This window comes from Tachysurus vachellii, chromosome 17, assembly GCF_030014155.1.
Source record: "Tachysurus vachellii isolate PV-2020 chromosome 17, HZAU_Pvac_v1, whole genome shotgun sequence".
Taxonomy (NCBI): Eukaryota; Metazoa; Chordata; class Actinopteri; order Siluriformes; family Bagridae; genus Tachysurus; species Tachysurus vachellii.
This window is the reverse complement of record NC_083476.1, coordinates 7,878,990-7,905,815: the sequence shown is the minus strand read 5'-3', so window position 1 is coordinate 7,905,815 and position 26,826 is coordinate 7,878,990. Positions and strand designations below refer to the sequence as shown.

At 38.0% G+C, this 26,826-nt stretch overlaps 2 protein-coding genes across 4 annotated transcripts in view; both read right to left on the bottom strand.

Annotated features, from left to right (window-relative positions):
- The window catches only part of LOC132860316 (lipoxygenase homology domain-containing protein 1-like), a 40,396-nt gene extending 39,319 nt beyond the window's left edge, over window positions 1–1,077 (bottom strand). The window contains exon 1 of the mRNA XM_060891479.1: window positions 318–1,077. Within this exon, the coding sequence (XP_060747462.1) occupies window positions 318–1,077 (760 nt within the window). The remainder of the gene's footprint in view (window positions 1–317) is intronic.
- A 4,488-nt stretch (window positions 1,078–5,565) lies between these two features.
- On the bottom strand, window positions 5,566–23,434 carry st8sia5 (ST8 alpha-N-acetyl-neuraminide alpha-2,8-sialyltransferase 5). Of its 3 annotated transcripts, XM_060891480.1 has the most exons (9): window positions 22,838–23,434; window positions 18,256–18,366; window positions 17,355–17,447; window positions 15,679–15,771; window positions 15,305–15,391; window positions 15,050–15,194; window positions 14,681–14,793; window positions 8,410–8,502; window positions 5,566–7,752 (listed from the first exon to the last, which is right to left on the bottom strand). In XM_060891480.1, exons 1-9 carry the CDS (start codon window positions 22,966–22,968, stop codon window positions 7,284–7,286), a joined length of 1,335 nt encoding a protein of 444 aa, XP_060747463.1. In that variant the 5' UTR covers window positions 22,969–23,434; the 3' UTR covers window positions 5,566–7,283. The 3 variants fall into 3 exon arrangements, with proteins under 3 accessions (XP_060747463.1, XP_060747464.1, XP_060747465.1); XM_060891481.1 differs by lacking the exon at window positions 17,355–17,447; XM_060891482.1 differs by lacking the exons at window positions 17,355–17,447; window positions 18,256–18,366.
- Window positions 23,435–26,826: the final 3,392 nt, after the last annotated feature.

Genomic DNA, 26,826 nt, shown 5'->3' with positions numbered 1-26,826 from the left:
TTAGATGCTAATAAAAGATGCATTATGGGTTCCATAATTCATCAGCATACACTGTAGTTGAGAGCTTTGAAAAAGCACTTCATAAATTGACTTCCAATTAGATAGTGGTCTGCCAAGAAAATTTATGGAAACTAGCTAGGGGACATAAAAAAAATTGCAAATTCTATTAGAATTTTCCATTTCCTTTCTCTTTGCTTATTATACACAGATGAATTAACAGATGAAAATGCCCCATGCGAGACCACATGAAATAGTGTGAATTAATAGAATTCCAGAGCAAACAACAATGATAAAGAAGGAAAAAACTGTGCTAGTACCTTTTTTCTTATAGTATTCATCTTCATAGTCATCTGAGTCCTCAGTGTGATAATTCATAATCTCCTGCTGGTAGATCTCAGAGTAGGCTAATTGCTTGTTTTTTTTCTTCCCTTTCTTCCCTTTCTTTTCATCATCACTCTCTGAGCCCTTCTTCTTCTTTTTATCCTTTTTCTTCTTGTTTTTGTTCTCTTCTTCCTCTTCTGTCTCTTCCTCCTGGACTTCCTCATCCTCCTCAGCCTCTTCCACAGACTTCTTCTTCTTTTTTACATCTTTACTTTTCTTTTCCATGTCGTCTTCTTTTTCTCCTTCTTCAGCTCCTGCTGCCACCTCACTTTCTGACTCTGTCTTCTTATTCTTATTTTTCTTTTTCTCTTTCTGTTTTTTCACCTCCTCACCATCTTCCACTGCTGGATGTTTCTCTTTTTTCTGTTTTTCCTTTTTGACTGGCTCATTGTTGTTCTGCTCATCACCATCCTCTTCTCCATCTATTGCCTCAGCATACTCCTTCATGTAATCCTCTCCTTTCTTTTTCTTTTTCTTCTTTACCTTCTCATCTGTCCCTCCCTTCTTTTTCTGTACTTTCTCACTCTTCTCCTCCTCCTTGTCTGTTGTATTCTTGGGCCTCTTCCTTCTCTTCTCACTGTCTGGTACATCTTGGCTGGCAGAGATCCCACTCTTTCCTTTCACCTTTGGCTCCTTCTCCTCTGTTCCGTCATTACTTTCTTCAGTTTCGAGGCTTTTTTTCACTCTTGCTGGCATCTTTTATTCATCTAGCAGCATGAAGAGTGTTTCCTCGTCTGTTTCAGTGGTGTTGGGTGACGCCGCCTGACCCCAGGTGCAAAGGTGTAGCTGAAACTGGGCCTCAGTGCGGGGCTTGTTACACATCTTGCAGTGTAGTGTGGAGCTCCTGAATAATTACTACATGGGGAATGGGTCACATGACCTTGCTGCCATCAAATTATTTGCGATACCTTTAAGACACTCCTCTGTCGTATTCATATTCATATATATCATATTATTACGTGCTGTCTTAAAAGTAATTCCTTTTCCAAATCTAACACACAGATATTAAGTCTGTATTTTCATTATGTGTATGTATGTAATGAAGAAAAGTAGACATTAAACTTTGCTAGAGAAAAAAGAAAAAATGTAGAGAAAAAAATATTTTAGAATAACATCAGTGTATACATGGTATTCTTTTGCATTTTCCTTGTCCATTCTTTGTGTATGCTACACATCCTATTAATATGGCAGCTAAAATGACCTTATATTTGTACATAAATGTGTTACAACTTGGGGTTGAGCTATTGAAACCTGAGAAGCACAAGGAGTGTGTGTGTGTGTGTGTGTGTGTGTGTGTGTGTGAGAGAGAGAGAGAGAGAGAGAGAGAGAGAGAGAGAGAGAGAGAGAGAGAGTATGTAAGGAGAGGAGAAGGGATGGGCTTCAAAATTTACATTATTCATTAGGCAAGGATAACTTTACTCAAGCACTTACACACACACACACACACACACACACACACACACACACACGCATACACATACACATACACACACAATGCTAAGAATACATACTTACAATCCTATCTAAGTAATACTTTTCAATTATTCATATGACTGCATTAAGATGGTAAACCTTTTAATAGAGATCCCTCTGTTAATAAATGGGCCCCGTTGATATACAGGTGCATCTCAATACAACAAAGTTCATTTATTTCAGTAAATCCGCTCAATTAATGAAACTTGTGTATTATATAAATTCAGGACACACAGACTGAAGTAGTCTTTGGTACTTTTAATTGTGATGATTTTGGCTCACATTTAGCAAAAAAACCCACCAATTCTCTATCCCAAAAAATTTCATGAGACCAATAAAAAAACATTTTTAGTGAATTGTTGGCCTTCTGGAAAGTATGTTCATTTACTGTATATGTACTCAATACTTGGTTGGGTCTCTCTTTTGCTTTAATTACTGCTTTAATTTGGTGTGCCATGGAGGTGATCAGTCTGTGGCACTGCTGAGGTAGTATGGAATCCCAGGTTTCTTTCACAGTGGCCTTCAGCTAATCTGCATTTTTTGCTCTCTTGTTTCTCATTTTCCTCTTGACAATACCCCATAGATTTATTCTCTATGGGGTTCAGGTCTAGTGAGTTTGCTGGCCAGTCAAGCACACCAACATCATGGTCATTTAACCAACTTTTGGTGCTTTTGGCAGTGTGGGCAGGTGCCAAATCCTGCTGGAAAACTAAATCAGAATCTTTAAAAGCTAACCAGCAGAAGGAAGCATGAAATGCTCCAAAATATCTTGGTAAATGGGTGCAGTGACTTTGGTTTTCAAAAAAACACAGTGGACCAACACCAGCAGATCATCTTAGCAGATCAGCACCCCAAATCATCACTAGCCAGCTTCTTTGGCAATGAATGTTTGTGGCTTACCCTCCTTGTGAAGGGTGTCAATGATTGCCTTCTGGACAACTGTCAGATCAGCAGTCTTACCCATGATTGTGTAGCCTAGTGAACCATATTAAGAGACCATTTTGATAACTCAGGAAACCTTTGCAGGTGTTTTGAGTTGATTAGCTGATTGGCATGTCACTATATTCAAAATTTTTTTAGATGAATTGATTGTGGGTTTTTGTTAAATGTGAGCCAAAATCATCACAATTAAAAGGACCAAAGACTTAAACTACTTCGGTCTGTGTGTACTGAATTTATATAATGCACAAGTTTCACTATATGAGATGAATTACTGAAATAAATGAACTTTTCCACGACAATAAATTAACTTTTGAGATGCACCTGTCGGTTGCTGTTAATAATGATCTGATAAGATATACGAAGAAGAAAGCAATGAACATTTTGATATAATCATGTAGTCATGTTGCCATCTGTTTAACTCATGGTTTATAATTCCTCAAACAATAAATCCACTGACAGGCGAAGTGAATAACTCGCATCAAAATGGCCTGAGTGACATTTACAAGGGCCATATTGTGATGGCTAGATAGCAGGGTCACTCCAGCTCAACATAAGCTTTACATTCTAACATTCTAACTCCTTTCTTCCTAAAAGGACCAACTCTCACCATGTTTTAAGGAGTCTTAGGTTGTAAACCCGCCACATGCCATTATCTGTTCGCCATACTCATATTCAACGTCCCCAACACTCTGTGTAACTTCGAACGTTCCTTGCTACTTGGCCAGTAGCAAAATGTGCACTTTATCTGATGGTGAACTCCCATGCCATGCCACACCATGGTCATGTCATGCACCACCATCCCATAAAACCTATTCTTAAAAACAGAAAGTTCCGCAGGGTCTTGTTGTATGACTGCTCCAAGGAGAAATAAAATTTTCCATTGCCTTACCTTGAACTAGGCATTGGTGAATTGATATTTGGTTACATCCTGAATCCACCAATGTGTGGTATGTACCCTGTTGCTTATTATGTATCATCATGCCACAAGGCAGGTTGCTTATTAGGTATCACCATGCCACAGAGTGCTTCAAGAACACTTCCAGGTCATGTGGTTCCATCCTGGCTAGGCCAAAGTGAGGCATGGCCACTCTGGAATAACCGTCTGGAGAACCTGTCAATCCACTTGTAGGTTCTTGACTCACTACTTCTGATCATGGTACAGATGGAGGAGGTCCTGATATTGGGTCTGGCACTTGCTTCCATACTTAGTCTCCAAATTCCTTAGATGATTGAGCATCTGTGGGATGTGCTTGGTAAACTAGTCCGATCTAGAATGTAGATCATCTCACAACTTAAAACACTTAATAGATCTGCTGCTAATATCTTGGTGCCATATTACACAGCATACCTTCAGAGCTCTTGTGGAGTCCATGGCTTGATGGGTCAGAGCTGTTTTAGTGGCACAATGACCTATACAATATTAGGCAGATGTTTTAATGGCTGTTAAAAAAACATAAACACAGTCCTAGCTGCCAGGATCTAATTTTGATGGCTGACAGTAGCTGCTCATAGTCCCACTAAAGTAAACTGGTATCTCACACATGAAACTGAATTAGAGCTATAGTATATTTTAGCCTTAATTTTCTGGGGGATTTTTTGTTGTTGTTGTTTTTTTTGTAGCAGTCATTTTTGAAGACTGCAATATTGATATAAACTGTATAGTGATAAATATACAATAAAATGGCAATTGCTGTTGATCAACATCTGATCTGTCCACCCTGATGTAATTAAAATGATTAGAATGAGTAATTAAAATTATTAAAATGATTAGTGAATTGAAGATGAAATAAATGTCTCTTTAAATTATTGCTTTAAAATGACCAGTCTTTTGAAGTAGATTCTCAAAAGAAATGTATCCCAACATGAAATGTGTGAAAACTGAGAATGCATATCATTAGCTTAGGTGTACATAAACATTTGTAAAGAAAGCTAACTTAACTAGTTAGCTAACTTAACAAGCTCATGTCAGCTCATGCCAAGGGTCAGCCTAGAGAATGTCAAATGTATGGAGAGATAGCCACGTTGTACTTGCATACACCAATTCTTTACTCAATTAAATAGAAGGCAAATGTTTGAATAAAGAATAAGTGCATAAGCATGCATCACAAGCTGTATGAGTGTGGGTATGGGTCTACTCTCCCCTAAACATCACTGAATAGGCTACATGATATGTTATACACACCTACATAGTGTGTTAAATAATTAATATTTTCTTAAGGAGCATGATACGCTGACAATTCAGAGGTCAGATAACCAATAAAACACAGACATCTGACCTTCTTATCTTTCAATAGGCATGCTCCTCCTTTTCGAATAAAGTGCTCTGGTAGTATCATGTTTAGTACCATCTCAAAAATTGACAAGCTAATGACAAAAACTCTTTATACTTTGGCCAGTTTTTTATATTTCTTAACTGGTGGATTGAACCTTTTCGTGGTTGTTAATAGTTTTGCTGTCAGATAACTCAGACAAATTAGAGCTGTCCATGGTACTGAAAACATTTGGAAAACAGTCTGAAAACAGTCACAAAAGTAGGATATATAGTAGTTCTGGGTTAAAAAATAGAGAGGGTTAGTAATGCACTGGGTTGGTTATGTTGGTGGATAGGGCTTTTTGTTTGGATGGTTGGATGGATGGATGGATGGATGGATGGATGGAGCCTGAGAACAGAAATAATTACAAATGTATTTATTTACACGTTTGAGACAATAATTGGTTATTGCGTAATACCATGTCTGACAGCTATGTTCATATGCATTAAATGTCCATTTTGTCATTTTAGTGAATTTCTTTAATTTTTAAGTGAATGAGTTATGATTCTAGTATGGGGTTTATAATATGCAGTACATGCTTAATAAGACAGTGTTTTTGTCCGGCACTGGAAAGGCACTTCCAATGAGAAATCAGACATTGTTAGTTAGATTAACACTAATCAACCTCAGAATGTGATCAATTATTCACCATTTCAGTAGAACTTGACACCACCTCTATGTGAGCATAATGAATCAATTTTGTTTGTTCTGCATCAGTGTACATATTTCCTAATAGAAACACAACACACAGCCCATCCCACACACAGAGACTCATTAAACATTTGTTAAACAGTAGCAGTTCTGAATAATGTGAGTTAAATATTTTGAGATTTTGAAATGTGAACAGTGAACAAAAAGAATTCCAGTGAGAATGGTTGCAACTAGACGGAATGATTGCATGACACATAAAGGCAGCAAGAACAAAAGGGAAAAACAGAGAGGCACAAAAAAGTTGCATTTTTTCTAAATGGTTGTGATTTGCACGTCCATTTATTGACAAATTTTAGTTCATTAGTCACATCTGTGTCTTATAGTTTTGGAAAAACTATAGCTCCTGTATGATATCTTAAGACATCAATTTTGCAGTAAACCCCACTTTTGTCTTCTGGTAAAAATGTCTTTTAATTCAATTCAATTGAATTAAAAACTTTTCTGAAAACTGCAGTTCACTGTGAGGTTTATGGTGGTCCAAGCAGTCTCGTAACAGAGTCAAAACAATCTCTTATGAAAAATCATCCATATATGAGAAAGGGTCATAAAAATGAATACTGTAAAATTCTACATAACAGTTTAACTACTTAAACCATCAACTGTAAAGTGAGATTATATTCCCACATTGTTATGCTGATACATGTGCTGATACTTATCAATAAATTATACAGCAGGGCTGATAAGCATTTTTATTTTATTATTCCTATATATAAATGTTTTTATATTTGTGTATCCACTTCAAACATTGTGACAGGGCCATCACAACAGGACCATCTTTTTCTTCCATTATTCTCAGTGTCACTTTAAATGCAGGGCTGTTTAGGGTGTTTTTGGCTTGCTTTGTCTAGATAAAAAAAAAGTTTTGTTCTATCTCTATGCAAATCTGTTTGCTGAGACACTGAAGTTTATTACAACCAGTCTTTAGAGTTGCAAGAATATTGCATGATAAAAGAAGCACTTACATAATTATTATCAGGAGTTTGTTCATGACAATAATAAGTAATTTATATTTAAGTGATAAATAGTTCTATGGTGGGCATTAGACACATTTTGGCTTGTTGAGGTTTCATGGCCTTTTTACAGAATAAAGCCACAGATTTGATGTTTCACAAAAAAAAAAACAACAGCACAAAATACCTCACACAAAACAAGCACCATGTAGCAACGTCACAGACTAAAGGATTTGATATCTATATGAAAAACATAGTGTGAAACAAAATGGTTGCCCTTAAAGACAGTGGTATTGTGTTACAGACACTAAATCCGACCCCTGGCTTGAATTCAGTCAACCAGATCAGAAGTCATCTCAGTGGAAACCACATTAGCACATCTCAAGAATATTAGCTTTCACATGCAATCACACTCAGAGGCTCATTTTGAGTTTCACACCACTGGCTGTCAACTGAAAGTGCCTCGTTTAACATTAAATGGCTGACCATTTTGCAGTTATGGTAGTGAATGCCATCACCTGCACTCCCCCGTATGCACATGCAGGATTCCATGTGCGTGCATATGCAGAAAGTTGAAGCTCTCATGTGGCATGTTATGGAAGCCCGGGCGGGGTTTGACGTTGTCGTAGTAGTGGTGTGTAACAAATATGCCTGCTGGGTTCATGGGAAATGCCCAAAATCCGTAGAGGTGCACCTCCTGGCACAGTTCCAATGCTGCTGTGGCCAGCATGATGCCGCTGCTTAAGCGTTTGGCACGAACACCCTGCGCTGACCAGAAGCGTTGTGCACCCAGGAGGTACTGTGGGTGGAAGAAGAAAACCCGTCGTGCAGCAGTGCCACCAAAGTCATCAAGCGCATACTTGACACGAAAGGACACATCAGTATTGCGTGCATTATAAAATGCAGGCAGCACAATAGACGCATTCTCATAGCTTGTCAGGGCATCATAGAATGGCCGTCGTGACTTCTCCAGTTTTTGGAACCTGTATGTGTGTATGGTTTTTTTGTATAAATTGATTTGTGAGTGAGAAAAAGAGAAAGGCAGTATACATGAGTATAAGCATTTGTGTAAAAAATATTTTGCAAAACAACACATCTTCTGTTTATGAACTAGTTTGTATTATGAAATATTCTTATGTACTGTATGTTATAATTGTCAAAAACATTTAAATGTTACTGGGAAATTTTGATTGCATGATTATTCTGTACTTTAAAAATTAGGATTATATGACAGGTCACATAAACACATGCTCAGCAGTGAAGTCTGATATTTTATAAAAACTGCTAGTTATGGATTTGTTAAAAATTAATTTGAAAGTTTCAGGAAGCAGACTGTTTATAAGAGAGCAGTGTATAAAATTCACCCATGTATATATGTACCGTGATTGCTCTGTGCCACGGATCATGTGTGTTTTTCTGTCTTCACTCCCATTGCTAGTCACTGTACCATTTCACTTCATATTTGAATGAACACATAAAATAATATTTTCTCAAATGTGTCATGCTGCTGGATACAACACAGTTACTAATGGCTGGTGCTGCTAATGTCACTAGAAAAAAATGAATGATCACTGGTTGCTTTGTTGCTATGAGACGCTGTATATGTGAGCATATCATAAGACCCCCAACCCCCTGCTCACTTCTCTGTGATGATGCTTGGGTTGATGGTCACGAGATTAGTCTTCGTTCCCACATCTGCTGCATACTTCTCAGAAATAGGAGGAATGTTACATCTGAGGTGAGAAAAAGAGAGAGAAAAAATGAGAGGAATGAGGGGTAGCTTCAAGGGAAATGTCCTAGACAGGATTGAGGACAGTTTATTTTGAGGACACAAGCAGACACTTTGATAGGCAGTGATAGACACTGATTATAAAGAAATACACTGTGACTTGTAAAGGGAGACAGTGACCATGAAAGACAGTGATAATTTTTTTGATATTAGTTACAAATACCTTGGTATTTAGAAAAAGGGACACAGAGACAGTCCAAAAAGATCAAGTGAAGAGTTAACCAAATTAAAAGGCTTTTTAGTTCATTGAGATGCTCAGACCCATCAGGAGAATAATCCAGGCTGATAAAAAAAATAGCAATGCCTCAATACACCAAGCCTAGTAAGGAACACGTAACAGCACAGAGGAGGGTGATTTGATGTTGGAAGTAGTGATTATTAGAGTGCATTAGTGCCCCCTGCTTTCAGTATTATTAACTGCAACATTTCTTTTTGTACAGTATGGTGGAGACTGCACGTTTTTTTGTTTGCTTGTTTGCTTGTTTGTTGTTTATTTGTTTTATATGACATGTGAATTGTTTAAAGCTTCTTCTTCTACTTTCAGTATTTCCCATTAGGGCTTGCTACAGTCATATAAAAAAATTGTTTAAATCTCACTCTCAAAAAAAAAGACAGAATGTATGAATCATCAGCGGTTGCTCTGATATTAACACAAGTGGTGCTGTATACATGCCTGTCTGTCATCGCAATTTATTTTTGTCTCTCTCACAATATAACAATGTATTTCTATAGGTATTATCACGTTTTTCACAACACACATTCTTCTTGAGAAAAGTTATTTGAGCCATTCCAGAGACATACTGTAAAGTAATAGACTCAGGGGACCATAAAGGAATGGTTCACTGACTAGAATTATGGGGAAACTTTGGCGTCTATTATACTGTATGTCTTGACACGCTAGTCCACTGGCAGCAGGTATACAGCGCTTTGGACACGATTTTTGCAATTTGCCACGTCACCATGTTAAACGCACATTTATGTCTACTACTGCAGAGAGATTTACCAGCAGTCTCCCAGAATTATCATCTATGATTGGATCGCCATTTGACCCCAGAGAACTTGAGCAGGCGACTGACTGTTTGGAGTCAGTGTTTCGCTACGCCCTAGATATTGTAACTCCACTTAAAAGGAAAGTCATTAAAAAGAAAAAACTAGCACCCTGGTACAATGACAACACATGAACTTTAAAACAATCAGCTAGGAAATTGGTAAATGGCTTTAAACTAAATTATCAGTATTTCGATTAGTGTGGAAAGAAAGCCTTCATAGCTACAAAAAAATCTCTTAGTGCTGCTAGATCGGTGTATTTCTCCAGCCTAATTGAAGATAACAAAAATAATCCAAACCTTTTATTTAATTCTGTCGCAAAATTAAATAGGAATAAAAACACTGTCAGAAAGCGCACACCATCTATTTGTAGCAGTAATGACTTCATGGATTATTTTAATAGAAAAATTTAACATCAGGCAGAAAATTCTGACCATTAATTTAATACCAAACAATTTGATAGTGTCACAACCTGGATGGAAGGAGACAGACCCGTACGCAGTATAGCTTCAAATGATGGGGGTTTAATAAATAAAGAAGACAAAGACATAGACAAAATGACGATAACTAAAACAATAAACCATTTAAAACGAGTTAAAACCATTTAACAAGGACTAGACATGACGAGGGGAAACGTAACTAATGATTCCGCGCTGCCTTCAGCAAAGCGGCTCACTTAAATACAATGAAGACAAAGACATAATAAGGAACAGGTGTTGAAACAGGGAGGAGCAGACGAAGGCGGGGCAGACACGTGACAACAACAATAGCACATGGCCAAAAGTCCGGGCTGAGTCCTGACAGATAGATAATGCTGTAGATAATATTTTTGTTTTTGATCAGTAATTAGACTGTTTTAATCCCCTTCAAGAGACTGACTTAATTTCACAGATTAATTCAAAATTATCAACCTGCATACTGGATAATTTACCAAGCCGCCCGGAGACTGTCATGCCTTCTTTGAACCAATGTCACGTCAGTTGTAATGGTCTGGACTTTATCAGCAATAATTTGAAGACTTTGACAGGAAGGAATTAGTGTTGGGTCTGTGCTGAACTCAGAGTTTACGATGACCCATTTTACTTGCCGCCGTCACCTCCAGCTGGCTCATTAGGGATAGATATATAGTATTTAAAATTTTTAATTTATATTTTTAAATTAAACTTAAATTAAAATTAAACATGAATTGAATTCAATTGAATTGAATGCAATACCACACATAGGCACAGATGTGGGGTGAACAGGGTGATATGTTTGGAAAAAATAAATGACCATATTCACTGAAGAACATTGAATAGCGGTTCCACTTATACATATATATATTAAAGTTTGCTGGGTTTTCTTTTCTTTTTTTTTAACTATTAAATGATAGCTTCCATCAGACCTTTATCATGCTCAGCCATAGAATAGTGGGGAAACCTGCTGGTTACCTTGTCTGTTGCAGAAAATGCAGCTTTATTTTCCTATTAGCTGTTCATGAGTGAAAACGTTAAACCTGAGGTAAGTACAATGAAAATGCAAACTGTAGACATAGCTTGGTTTAAAACAGGAAATGCTATAAATATAGCAGAACACTATATTCCTGTATATTAATTTACAGTATGCACCCATGAATAAGAGTAATTGCAAAGTGAAAAGCGTCAAATATGGACCTGGAGGCGGCCCACAGGATTTAGGACACCATTTGAGACGAGGCCTCTAGTAGAAAAAAATTATAATTATAGTAACAACCTTTAAATTTCTGAAAGGTCTTCTTTGCTGTCTGTGACCTACTCAAAATAGAATATATACGTCACATCTAGGTTCCATACAGGCTAAAACAGCAGTCATTTTTTTTCTACTGATACAAGGGTTTCTCTAATAAGAAATGTGACACATTATAATTTCTCAGTTGAAAAGAGAAATGTGGGACAATAATTTAAATTTAAAATATAAAAATCTGAATATTTTGCCAAATTTAAATTTAAATTAATTCAGATTATAGTGGCATTATTATTTCTCATACTCACTTTTTCACTCCAGCTCAGCTAATAAGTAACTAATAGTGTTTTAAACGACCACAAGACTCGAGAGTGATGCAGATGCAATGACAAATATTGACTGCAAATGATCACATTTATACTCATGAAACCATTCAGTGACCCCTGCACTGAAAAAATTAACACTGTGAATTTTATAGACCAGATGGTCTTTTCATACTGCTTCTGTCTAGTTATCCTGACTTTGTTCCAGTTCCTGCCTGCCTGTTGTGACCTTGCCTGTTCTGACACTGATTCCTGCCTGCTCTAAGATACTCCTATCTGGTTTCACCCTGCCTGTTCCTCCGCTGTTGTTCCTGCCTGCCCTGTATTGCTCTGTTTCCCAAAATTATGATTATTGCACTGTTCATGTCTTGGATTTTTTCCAGCTCTGCATTTCCCTATTTGCCTGTGTTTCGAATTACTGGACTGTTTATGACTTTAATTACTGCCTGCTGGAGCGGAGTTTTTCTTCATTTAAAAGAAGGACAAGTGCATTGACTACTGAGGCCTCAACACCATCACCTAGAATAAACATGACACCCTGCCTCTCATGTCGACTCCTCCAGGGAACCACCATTTTCACCAAGCTGGATCTCCGCAACACGTATCAACTTGTCCGAGAGGGGGACGAGTGGAAGACTGCCTTTAACATTAACAAAGCCATTCCGACCAATGAGCCAGTGGTGTTCCAGGAACTCACCTCCCGGCTGAGAGGATCAAAGCCGGGAAGGCCGTACAGCTTACATGAAACTCACACTTCTCTGCCTTGACTTACAAATGGTGTTGAAGTAGGAAAGTTCCTGGAACACCACCGGTGCGTCGGTGAGGCCAGTTGATTTACTGGATTGTTTGTGACACTGATTTCTGCCTGCGCTACATTGCCTTGTTCAATTTGGATTATTAGACCATGTGTTATTTTGAACTCTGCCTTCCCTGTACTGTCAGTTCCCCATTAAAGACTCACATTGTCAAATTTACTGAATCACTATTTTGTTTTCAGTGCAGAGGTAGAAATTTAGAAAATCATAGGATAAATGTCGGGGGGCACGGTGGCTTAGTGGTTAGCATGTTCGCCTCACACCTCCAGGGTTGGGGGTTCGATTCCCACCTCCGCCTTGTGTGTGTGGAGTTTGTAGGTTCTCCCTGTGCCTCGGGGGTTTCCTCCGGGTACTCCGGTTTCCTCCCCGGTCCAAAGACATGCATGGTAGGTTGATTGGTATCTCTGGAAAATTGTCCGTAGTGTGTGATTGCGTGAGTGAATGAGAGTGTGTGTGTGCCCTGCGATGGGTTGGCACTCCGTCCAGGGTGTATCCTGCCTTGATGCCCGATGACGCCTGAGATAGGCACAGGCTCCCCGTGACCCGAGTTAGTTCGGATAAGCGGTAGAAAATGAGAGAGTGAGAGAGAGGATAAATGACAGAATCGTTCTGAAATGATTTGCAGTGATCATCCTTTTCCCCAAGCCATATCAGCAAGATGCCTACCATTGCATAACAGATCCTTCTCAGTACAGGGATCAAGTGCTCAGGTCTGTGCTACTCTTTTGCTGCACACCACGCATGCACTTGAGAACATACTGAAGCATGACTCATATGATATATTCCGTTTTCCCACCCCCACATATGTAAACCAGTGTCTATCATTTTCTAGCACCTAAACTCTCAAATATACAATTTGAAATGAGGATTTTACTGTAATAAGTTGACCTTTCTGAACATAGTCTGAACATACTGTATGCTGCACTAGTTTTCTGTCAAAAACACTTGCTCTTCTGTTCTCTTTGCAAGTCGCATTAATTCAAAAATATCATGTTCATGAATATCCATTGTCCGTTCAGCACTCACACAATAGTGTCAGATGTCACTGCTCCTGTTTCTAGGGAAACTCTAGCCACTTCAGTCTTGTGTAACTGAAAGTCTGGTCATACATGCTCCAATAATAAACCTTTCTACCTTTTTACTTGGTTAGGTTGCAGCCTAATTATTTGTCTGTAATCTGATTGCCAGCTCAATAAAAACATTGCTAGCTCAATATTGCTATCTTAATTTAAAAAAATTGTATACATTGGAATTGTGGCTAACTCAGATTGATTACATACTCCAGGTATACACCCAACTTTGAATCAGGTTACATATAAACATAAACATAAATGAAGATTGTCAAGAAGGTGTCCAGTTTAGTATCCACATAAATATTTCATCAGCACACTGAAATCGAATGAATTCATTTATATTTTGCATGTAGGCATAGTCATCCATCTATACCCACAAAACCATAACATAACTAGAGCCATAGCTATAACCACCTGCCTAACATTGTGTAGGTCCCCTTGTTGTGTACGCATGTGTACCCTTGTTGAGTCCTGAATGTGTGCTGTGAGGTGGATGCACCTTGGATCAGACGCCAGCTTACGTAAGATCCTGAAAATTCTTGAACTCTTTATTCCTCAAACCATTTTTTTCCTGAAAGATTCCTCCTTAAAGAGGCCAGTGCTATAATGGAATATTGTTGCAATGAAGGGTTGTACTTGGTCGGCAACAATATTTAGCTAGGTGGTATGGGTTGAATTATCTGTCATGTACTGAATGTTCCAACACCTTTCTGTCATAGGTAGCATTAAGTTTTCTGGCAATTTGTGATACAGTTGCTCTTCACAAAACAAGCTAGTCTTTGTGCCCCACCTACATGAATGAGCCTTGAGCATCCATGATCCTGTTGCCAGTTCACCAGTTGTCCTTCTTAGGACCACTTTTGGTAGGTACTAACCACTACATACCAGGAACACACCACTAGACTTGCTGTTTTGGAGAGGCTCTCGCCTAGTTGCCTAGACATCACAATTACGCCTTTGCCAAAGTCACCCAAATCCTTACGTTTACCCATTTTTCCTGCTACCGACATGTCACCTTGGAGAACTGACTGTTCACTTGTTACTAATATATCCCACACCTACCAATAGTTTTAATGTTATTGCTGATTAGTGTGTGTGTGTGTGTGTGTGTGTGTGTGTTAGCTATACGCTATCTTTATATTTAGCAAAGTTGGGCATCTTACCTGAAGACAAAGTCAGTAGAGTCAATTTCTTTCCCACATTTGCTGTTTTTAATTATACCTCCATTTCCAATCACGGCACATTTTTTAAACTGGGATTTTGAGTAAGGCATGTCCTATAGGATAAGAGAAAAATATAAACAGATACAATTTTTCTGTGTTTTCATGGAATTATCCCTGTGTTGTGCTGTTGCTAGGTAACAGTTGCCATATTGTTGTTAGGTGAGGGTAGACAAGTAAATGTTAAGCAACAGCTGTTGGCTTTACTTTTTTCTGTGTGACTGCCTTAGTGTGTGTGGTGTGTGCGTATGTGTGTGTGTATGAGAGAAAGAAAGAGGGAGGGAAAGTTTGACAGACAGTGCATACACCAACCTCCGGAAGCATTTTAAATATTTCGGGGACGATGTGCAAGATGACACTGGTATCAGCTTCGTAACGCAGTTTAGTGCCGGATGGTGTGTTCTTCTGTGTCGTAAACAGGAAGGCTGGAGCATTACAGCACCGTGACAGAGACATCCTATTGCACAAACAGCATAGGATTGGTTTAGTTTACTGTGAAACTGCCAAAAAAAAACCTACACATATACAATTTTAGGAATGCACCCTTGTGTTTCTGGGTGTATATACTTGAATATGTTGGTGTCTTCTTTGTTCTGCTCCCATGAACAAGCCTGCAGATTTCTCCATCTATCAAATAACTCTGATGTCTTCACCCTAGCACACACACACACACACACACACACACACACACACAGAGTGACAATTCAACTCACAGCAACAAATTTCTATACACCAGGCCTTTTTATATAGTTGATAATAATAGTAAAAGATCAAGAGAAGACATAAAGGCTAAAGCGAGCATGCTGACATAGAAATAGCAAGTCTATAAATAAACGGCATTCGCTGACTGTCTCAATCTAATCGAAACATTCTAGAAACATGATTCCTTCTGGAGAGCCCAGGCTGCAGATTTCTGGGAATCTGAGTTGTGTGTGACTCACATGGACAGCATTTTGATGTCTTTGATTTCTTGGCGCAGTTCTTTGCAGGTGGTGGTGTTATACAGAAGAGGTCCATTAGAACTCTCCAGATACCTGCCAGGATACACACAGTCATACAGCAGCTACACTACACTAAAGCCTGGTCTCAAACACACATACAAACACACATGCACCCAAAAGAGTGTGTGACTCAGATGTGGTCAGGGGTCTGCTGGGTTTCCTACCTTCAACACACACACACATGCATTCACGCAAACTGCATTCTTTGGTAGGTTGTTCAGGAGAGACAAAGTTGAGAGGTGTTCCTTACATGATGATTAGCAAAGGAACACTGCAGAGACATTAAGAAGTGCATGTCTGTGTGTGTGTGTTTGTGTGTCTTAGTGTGTGTCAACCTTGATTATGAAACAAAAATACAAGAACATACATAAAACATAAATTATTTAAAATGTCAAGAAAAACAGAGCAGCACTGCATGTAAAATGTGTAATTGTCATGACCCAAAGCTTTCTCTCTCTCGTTCTATACCTTATGTATATAAACTAGCTTACTTACTTGCTTTAATCCAGAGCCAAATGGCAGCTAGCTAAAAGCAATGTAAAACTGAAATTTATTTGACAAGCTTTAAATAATGGTGCATTTAAAATTCACTTAGCAGAACTCTGGCTATAAGGGGAATCAAACAACTACAAGTGGATTTACACTTTACAATTGTACTTGTACAATGTTAGCTTCAAGAAATTGAAACTGATTTATGCTTAGTGTTAAGTGATGATCCCAAAGCTGATTATTTTTTTTTCCAATAGATATCCAATTAGATATATTATCCCTCTTATGGACCTTATGGGAATGTTAACATTTGCAGGCCAATCTAACATGGCCCACAGCCAATGAATTTGAGCCAACGTGGTTGTCTATCTCAGATGACAGACAAGAAACTAGTGTAGAGTTGAAAAAAAAAAAGGAACAAAATGCAACAGAAGAGAAATGATTCAAACTAAAGTACAATGCTGCGATGAAACAGACTCAAAAACACACAAAAATACAAAAGAACCGTTCCATACATCTCTGACTAGAGTGACATTATGAATATCTGACTGTGCTGTAGCCTAGAGAGGTGCACACTAGATAGTCAGGAGCAGTCTGGATATGTACACCTATAACCTTTGTGCAAATGCATGACAGATGTTTGTTCATAGTACAGGTTAATAAAATGAACAAAATAAAAGATTAAAGCGCGAGCCCAGTCAAAGACAAGATGGCAATGCGGGAAGACTGACTTTAGGTAGAAGTGACAATAACACACACATACACACTCAACACGAGGGTGCGCTGTGTTTGTGACCCACAGGCTGGTGTGGGTTTGAGATGAGCAGCAAAGGATTATGGGAGACAGAAAGAACAGGAAGTCAGTACACTAAGGAGGACAGACTAAGCACTCCCAGCTTCAGGGTGAAGGTAATGGAGAAGATGGAGTCAGAAGTCAAAGGTCAAGAGGGGGTTCAGACAGCATGCAAGAAGCAGACCACAGAGTGTTGGTAAATAAATGCACCCTCTCAGACCAGATGGACAGGGGACAGACATCATTCCCAAAGAGGTGGAGGAGGAAAGGGGGGAGGACGTTTGGCAAGAAAGAGAGAAACTGATCAAAGATGCCATCATCATCAATGGCCTACCTTCTCTTTTCTTTTTTTTTCTTCTCAATATCGGCTAGGCAGGGAGAGATAACTACGGCGTTCCCTGAGTGCTGAAATTTCTGACGGACGCATCTGTCAACATGCAGACAGGTTGAGGTTAGCGTTATACTTTAGCAAGCAGATTTAACCCTTGTGTTCTTTTCACATCAGAATGACCCAGTTTAATTTACTTTGACTTTTAAATAACATTTAAATAAAACTGTTAAAGATTTTCCAAAAACTTTATGAAATTGCCCAGCACATTAGCTTTAATGGAAAAGTACAGTTGTATTGGAGAGATCAAGATCTATTCATTCTGACCTGAGTGTAATGACTATATAAAAGTCTTTTCTTTTTTAACTCACAATTATTTTATGGAGATTGCTGTTTAGTTCATTCTGACCTTAGGCTAAAAAATATATAATAATCCTATGTGTGCTCCCATCTACCCTGAGTGAGTGAAAAAACTATGGAACCTTCCGATATTGCTTTTAGCATAGCTGAAATATATATTGGATGTTTTCAAATCAAATCATAACAGATGACCAAAATGAATGTATAACATATACTGCTAAATAGTCAATAGAACAGGACGGTTAAATCATTTATCATCCTTCTGTCTTTTTTGTTTCTCTTCCCTCTCTCTCTCCCTCCCTCTCTTTCATCCTTCTGCCTCCACCATTACCTGGACCATTCCTTGGCAAATTCACACAAATGGAACCAAACTGGTCCTCGACCTCTGATTGGCTGTGGCGTTAGCAAAATCTGTTAATTGCCTTTGTAGCGTAGTAATGTTAAGTAATTCCAAAACATGCATGAAGTGGCATTCACGTTTGTTCACTTTCACACGTTTTTCTCTCTCGCTCTCTGAGGGTTGAGTGGTTTCTGTGCTGCATTGTACCTTTTCCTCACAATTCTGGCAGGTTGCTTCATCCCTCCATCATCAGGGTAACTAACGAGGCCGCTCCAGTTGCCCACCTCCTTTCCTTTGAGGCGGGTAAACTGTTGCGTGCTAGTAAAAGAACGAGGCAGTGCATTTAAGGTTTAAATATGCATTTCAAAAGAGTGAAACACATTTAAAATGACATCTACTTTGCATGTGAGAAGATCACAAGTGAACTGTTGAACCGATCAATATATTAACCAGCAATCATACCTAGCTTTTAAGATTTTGTTTCCTCCTGATACCTCACATGTGTGTGTCTTTCTGTTGTTGAACATAAATGTCAACAAATATCAATATCTTCATCAGTGAAACATCAGTTAACTATATCATGTACCAGAAGTGCATCAGAAATAAAAGGTCCAAAAGATTATATGGTCAAATAACGAAAAGCCTGAAATAACAAATAATTGACATCAACTGAAACAATTTAGACGTATTTTTATCATTAGTACATTGGCAATAAAACAACACTCAAAGACCACATTGATCTAGATATAACGCAGTTTAACAGCGTTCAGCTAATATATATGACACCATGGCAAGAACCCAGAAGATCACTGCCTCAGAATAAACTGTCCTAAATTAATCCTTTTATGGTAGAATTAGTTATTGCCATGTTTGAGTAAAAGTAGGACACCTGAAATCCAATTAGTGTACAACGAAGCTGGATATGCAAGGCAAAGGAGTCCATATTCTATATTAAAAAATACATATAACAGTACGAAAGAAATCATTTTAAGCTCAAATGTTTCTAAATAAATGCTTTAAAAAGATGCTTTGAAATATTATAGTCGGTATATATGATAGAACCAACTGAACCACAAAAGGCCTTCAGGTGTTTATGCCAACCAGAAAAGAGAGATACCTGATTCTGTTGTTTATCGGCCGATTTTGGTCTTCCGATCAGGTATCGCAAAAAAATTTAAAGAAAATGAAATGCTTCAGGCCTTTGTGGCTGAATATCCCTAGAGATGTGCAGAGTGATGAACACAGTAATGACTCTTACAGTCTTGAAATTCTAGGTCAATTCATATGTCCTAGGCTTCTCATTTCCTCATGTCAGTTGTTTAAGTGTTCCTTGTGCATTTCCACCTCCAATTTTCATATTGTTATTTTATTTGCCTTTATTTAAATCAGGGGTTTTAAGTAATTAATGAATTAACTCATTTCTATTTGGACTATATACTGTATACATGAGCATGTTTCAGCTGCCTGAAGTTTACTGATGTATGTGTGTTGTGTTTATTATTCAAATATATAAACGCATTTGTGACCAGTTTCACAGACAGAGATTTAATCTAGTCATAGATTAAAAGCTTCTTTGAAACTAAATCCAAATCTCTTTATCTCAGTTGATTTAAGGGAAACAAATAGTTCAGCATCATGTAGAGTTACATGATCTGATGCCCAAGCCAAAAATTAATGTTACTCTTTGGGTCAGAGTAATTTGAATTTGAATAAACCCTCCAGTTTGAGCAATAGTTAATTGTTGTTTGTATACTTGGACAATATCAATGTAGACCAACAAACAACACAACCCCAACAGATATTGAGAGATTAGTAAACATTTACAAGAATTAGATGTTAGTTTTGAGTTAGATTTTAAATGCATAAAGCAAATGCAATAAAAATCATTCATCTGTCACAACTTTGATCAGTGACCCAAAGACAAAACCCCATCTTAACCTTGTCTGTTAATGTTGCATCTGGTGCTTTTCAAATCTGCAGTGGAGTCAGTGAACCAGAAGCAGACAGTCTGCAATGTAATTTGTAAAATGAGATAAAGTTGCATCTGGTTACACTTCTATAAATATGGCAGGATGTAATGTAAAGATGCCATATTTACATCAAATGTCCTGACTTGTGTGTAAAGGAATTGCAAGAACTACTATTCCATTCATTCAAAAGATTCAAACCTATTCAGACTTCCTAAACTAATCTCTGTTCTTCGGAAGATGCAATATAGGAGACTTTGGAAATCTGCATTTTTAATCAAAGACGTATATTCATATACCCAGAGTAGGTTTCCTTAATATGAACTGACTAGATCAGGCTGATTGCTTATCACCTGGTGGACTGTGGTCCAGATGCAAACCCAGCAAAGAATTGCTGAATTTCTGTTTATTCTAACTAAATAAAAAATTTGCTGCCACTAGTCAAAATAGGTAAAGTTAATCGCCAATATGAAACAGAGCAGAAAAACTTTAAAATGCCTTATTTATAGCCATGAACTGATCACTAGTAGTTAACCAGTTTGGGACTTTCTGATTAGACTTTTATCTAGATCATGCTATGTACTGCTGTCTCTACATCATTCTTTTCATCATTCTTGATGATGATAATTGATTTATTTGCAGGACTGATGCCAGTCCTATGTCTTTTTTATATTAATTTATTCCTCCACAAAGAATTTATTCCTCCACAAAGAAGGCTGCATTGAGTAATGTCTGTCACGTTCTGTCATGTTCATTAAAGATTGAGAAAAAAATAAAGGTTCTTACATCATTCTTTTAAATGTTTGCTCACTGGATGTAGATTCATCACAATGTATTTCTGCTTATTTCAAAAGTCTTGTTCTACCACTATTTTAGCTGAATTATAACCAGCAGTTTCAGATGAATTTTTGCTAATCTCATTAATCTTCACTAGAACATGTAGTTTAATTTGATTCAGTATTAGAAATGTTTGGTAATATATTGTGTTTCAAATAGATGAAAGAATTAAGATGTTAATTGTTTTTGTACTAAAAACGATTGTACTAAATTGCATATACTGGCCTAGCTAATTATTATCATTAACATCGGTTACTGTCCTACCTCAGCAGCTAACGGTAAAAGCTGTGGGTAGCGAGGGTAAATCAGGAGCTATTAAACATCCCTGGGAATGAGTTGTTAGTACTAACGGACAAACATCACCGACTAACATGTTCATATACATTTCACTTGTTTATAAAACCTTGATCCTGATGATTGGATTACTATGTTGCTGGTGCAACACTATTTTCATCTATTAGCATCCAGCTGTTCAGGGGAGTAAAAAAAAACGGATTTTTGAAAAATGAGTGTGTACCTCTCTCCTCCTGACACCCTTTTGTTTGATTAATAAACTGCGGGATCATTTTGTTTGAGTGTTTCGTGAATTTCATTTATTACCAAGCATTTAAAGTGTTTTAACAGTGTAAATGATGACATACTCTCCCTGTTGCCAAAAATAACCCAAAACCACATCAGTTTCATCTGAACATGTTCCCTCTCACACACAGGGAACGATTTCTCCATCATCTAAAGAAAACACACACACACACACACACACACTCATAGGTACGATCACCTGGCCGTTTTAGAGTGTGTTCCCCAACATCCCTTTTTTGTCACTCCGAGAACTAAAGAGGCCTAGTACACACAACCTTGTGAAGAGTGTGTAGGTCTGTGTAGTAACCAAAATGGAAAAATTCATATGAAATTGTTACGATTTTAGGTAGAGTCTGTATTTTTGATGAATTGCAATGGAATCACTCTTGTTCACTAAATGGCTATATTTAGCATGACAATAGGTTGGACCTCTTTTTTTGTATTATGCACCTACACACTCCTCTTTTTTCAAAGGCCAAGTGCAGACAGAAGTTTCAGACAGGATTCATGCTATCAGAGGCGCCATACACCTGATGTCATGAATGCACTGTGTGCGTGAGGCAGTAGAGGGTAAGGTGGAAGTGGGAGTGGGCGTGGTTTTAAATGTAGCATATGGACATCTGCAAGCTCACAGAGACCATAATGCACAGGGGGGCCCTCTGTCTGAGAGGCGCCATTTTGCACTGACACACAAAGACACACGGCGATGATACGCTGTCTCAATCAAGGAGATCAACAATTGTCTTGGACCAAGAAGCTTAGTACCATTCTTTCTTTGTTAATATCTTCCAAAATTGAGAGATGTTATTAGAATACAAATCAAATCGAACAATCTGTTTCATGAAGCTCTGCGATGATGCAGAATTCAGGCTACACCACAGTCCTTTCCTGTCTGTTTTTGCACACCAACATCATAGATCATCTGATTTTATGCATTCAAATGTCTGGGACAAAGATTTCACAATGCAGTTTCATGTAAAGATGTATGATTAAGAGTTGAAGGAAAAGAGAAAAAAAAAGAAAAGAAAGAAGAAGAAAAAAAACTAATAAAGGGAAAATAATATTTAAGGACCCAAAGCGTCCCGCTGCATAGACAGTCGGCCAGTGGGGACTGTGTATGGCATTTGGGGAGGTGGTGTTATGGAGCTCACGCCTCGAAATCAGGATTTGTTTTCCCTTCAAACACAAAACCGCATGAACAATGAAGAAAACCCTGTGAGCGTTAATGCGTAACGGAAAGCTGCGTGCTGCTGTTTACGCGTTGTTCTTCTTGTTGTTGTTCACAGCAAAACATGCTGATATATATAAACGACCAATTTCGCTTTGTTTCAGATGCAATCCCAGGTTATAACGCATGCATTATAATACTCACTCTCCTGTTACAATTTAAAGGGTTTCCATTTTACCTCTTGATATAGTTCTTGCCGTATAGGATTTGATGCAAAAGCGTGACCACTCCGAAAGCGCAGATGAAAATGAAGCACAGGGATCTATTTCCCAGCAAATCGCGCCCGGCAGAAGGGTCCGAGTACCTCATCCTTCCGGGCTCTAATAATAACGATCAATAAGGGAGAGGCGCGTTTATCCAGTTCTTGAGCGCATTGTTATGGATTCAGTCCTCGCACGCACGGATTACTTTTTTTTTTTGCCCTTATGGCGACTTGTTTCGAAGCTTCGGTTTCCAAAAGTCGGGAAGGGAATCGGTAAATAATCTCTGGTGATGTGTGTCTGTGAAGAAAGGCGGTAGATACGCGGTCAGCATCATACGCGCGCCTGATCCCCGGTTCAGCGCACGCGCGTGAGTGGAATAGACGCTCCCACCGGGTCTCTGGGAGGAAAAAAAATCAGAAATAGAGAATATAAATGGCGCGAACCCACAAACCTGTCACCTGGGTTCAGTAGTAGTGTTCTTGCGTTCGCTACTGGTTAAAAGCATAAAACAGTGTGCTGCAAGATGTCGGGACAAATGAAGGTCTTTAGCCTACAGACAGTGTCTTCATGCCTGGAACTCGTGACTGCATGTAACGCTCGTGATGTCATGTACAAATTCAACGCTAGTCTCAAAGGTGAATGCATAATAATCATAATAATCAGAATCAGAATAAGCATAATAATAATAATCATAAGCATAATAATCATAATCATAATACGCATAATAATAATAATAATAATAATAATAATAATAATAATAATAGTAACAACAACAACAATAATAACAATAACAAAAATAATAATAATAAACATAATAATTGTTATTATTTTTATTATCATTATTATTGTTATAATAAAAATAATAATAATTATTATTATTATTATTATTATTATTATTATTATTATTATTATTATTATTATAAAACACACACACAGAGACACACTCACACACACACAAATTACATTTTTCTGTGTTATGCTCCACCTGCAGGACTACTGCAATGCACAACCTCATTTAGAGCACCTGATTCATCTGATCAGCTGATTTATAAAGGAGTGTATTGGCTAGATGTGGAGGTGTAACGATATAGTCTATATTTTTATGTATCAAACAATACGTTCAACAAATATTCACACAAGGTAGGCTGTACATCATAAAATATAGCTTCGGCTAAATTACGCAAAGTGAATTTTAACACCACACTCCCAGCTTCCTCTTTATCTGGAATTAGAGTGCAGGATTTAGAAATAAACACCATTTAGATTCACACAAGTAAAACACAGTCAATATCTAATTTACTATTGGTTTTCATTTATGCTGATTAGTAAGGGAGCACGTAATGTTTGCCCTGACTGGTTTGGGCGTTTGCCTTGGTTGGAGGTTTGATTTTGCATGTTCTACCTGTACCTTGAGCTTTTCCTCCCCAAAACTAAATACATGGTAGGCTAAATGGCATCTCTAAATTGCCTGTGGTGCATGTGATTGTGCCCTGGGTTGGACTGGCACCCTGGACCAAAGTGGTACAAATATTGGATAAAGAATTATGCTTAAGTATGCTTTAAGTAGCATTGCTTTGCACTGTACGCACATTCTGCATTGTAGGGTACCAGGATTCCCTACACTGGCTACTTGTTAAGTTTAGAATTGATTACAAACTGCTGCTGCTTACATACAAGGCTTAATGGTTTAGCTCCCATGTATCTAACTAGTCTTCTAACACATTACAATCCTTTGCGCTCGCTGAGATCACAAAACTCAGGAGTACTGGTAGTTCCCAAGAATATCTAAGTCTACTAAAGGCGGTAGAGCGTTTTTGTATTTAGCTCCCAAACTTTGGAATAGTCTTCCTGATTTGGGGCTCAGACACACTTTCCCAGTTTAAATGTAGATTTAAAAATGTATCTCTTTAGTCAGGCGTACACATAATACATCCCATAATATTGTGCTCTATTACAACAGACCAAATGCACATTATCATCTAGTGCTTGCTAATATTATGAAAAGCAACTATGTTAATCCCTCTCCGCTGCTTCTCTCTTTTTACCCATCCCGAGGTATCCAGAAATTGTACCAGCTCCGATTGTCTTCTGTGCGATGAAGATTTTGGACCTCCACTGAGATGAGGCCGACTCTGAGAATCCTGAGGCATCTAGAGATTTACCAGCTTCAGTTGGACTCTGCAATACTAAACTACAACTACATGTGGTCTTTTGCATAAATACAACATTTGTCAGATTGTATATTTATAATCACACCCTCCGGTGTCACCCATATGTGGATGAGGTTCCCCTTTGAGTCTGGTTCCTCTCAAGGTTTCTTCCTTCCATTCATGGGAGTTTTTCCTTGCCACTGCTTATTGGGGATAAATACAAACACATTTAAATATATCTAATATTCATTTTGAATTTTGTATTCTATTAATCCTTATATTCTTCTTTATAATAACCTTTTGTTTTATGTTTATGTTCTGTAAAGCTGCTTTGAGACAATGTCAGTTGTAAAAAGCGCTATACAAATAAACTTGAATTAAACTGAATTGAATATATAACTTGATAGCCAGTCTGTGTGCAATACGCCTGCTCCTTGTCATTGTGGCCCTATATTTAATCTGTCACTGTCTTCATACAATTGTTGCCTTGGGTCCAGACGACACTGCATTTTACAGCTATAAACATGAACAAATTCCCAAACTCCTTCATCAAACAATGAAGTACAAGATCTATTATCTTGATCTCACTTAACCTAATCACACGCATGTGTTCAATACAAATAACAAATAACAAACCTGATCCTGTTCTTAGCAATTTTGTCTTGTTTATTCCAGCCTAGTTTTGACGGCCCATTTTTTTCTGCTTTCCATCAATAAAATTGCATCCAAACCCTTGCATCCAAAGCTTGCATCCAAACCCTTTGCTGACACCAAACTCAAAGAGAACACTTAGCTCCTGGTTTTACAGCTCTTTGTAATGGTACAAGTGCAGGTCACTGCTCCTTAAATGAAGCTAGTTTTTAATGGATCTCTTACATCATGAGTAATAGTTAAATCGTCATAATTTAGCTTTGCAACCATTATGTGTTGTTTCTGTGATCGAGGAACACTTTTACAAAATATATTGTGTATAATTTGACTGGGTGTTTGTCCTATTGGATTGAGCCAACTTCAGACCTTTGTCAGAAATGTTCTTGCTGTCCAGCAGGCCTTTGCATTTCCAATTTTATTTGTCAAATACACAACCACACACACAACTGTCCCTGTCATAGAAATAGAATTAAAATATACTAAGAACTTAATTATGTTGGCTTTGTAGAAGCCAACATTCTGTTTTCCTATTTAAGCTTAGACAAAAAATGATCAAGAATAACTCCTCCTAGGGCTTTCGAGCCACATGAACCAAATTCGGATATGTTGTAGATGCTGGTCTGAAGTTTGTTGCTTTTACTTTTCTAAGCGATCCGAGTTCCGGTACTTCCAGTACTGGGTCTCAAAGTGACCTTTTTTCCCCATAGACTCCCATTATAAACTTTGGAGGTTTTTAACTCAACAAGCTTTCGAACTATCTACACCAAACTCGGCCAGCTCCTTTAGGGTGATACTCTGAACGTTTTAAATTGGTGTACCGACTGGCCTTTCGGTTGTGCGGTAGCCCCGCCCCAAAATATGCAAAATCAAAAAAACTTTTTACAACATGGACATGTGACATATCAAAACACTCAGAACAATGAGGGAAACTTCCTCACGGGTATTCTGATGACGTCACGTGACGTCACATGAAAATAATACATTTGCACAACATGAGCATGTGACATGTCAGAACACTCAGCCCAAGGAGGGGAATTGCTTCACAGGTTTTTGGATGATGTCACATGCTCGTCTCCACTTGCCTCCAAATGTTTTGTCACCCTAGCACTCCACTAGATTTCACAAGATTTATGTCCACTTGCCTCCAAAAGTAACACTGACAC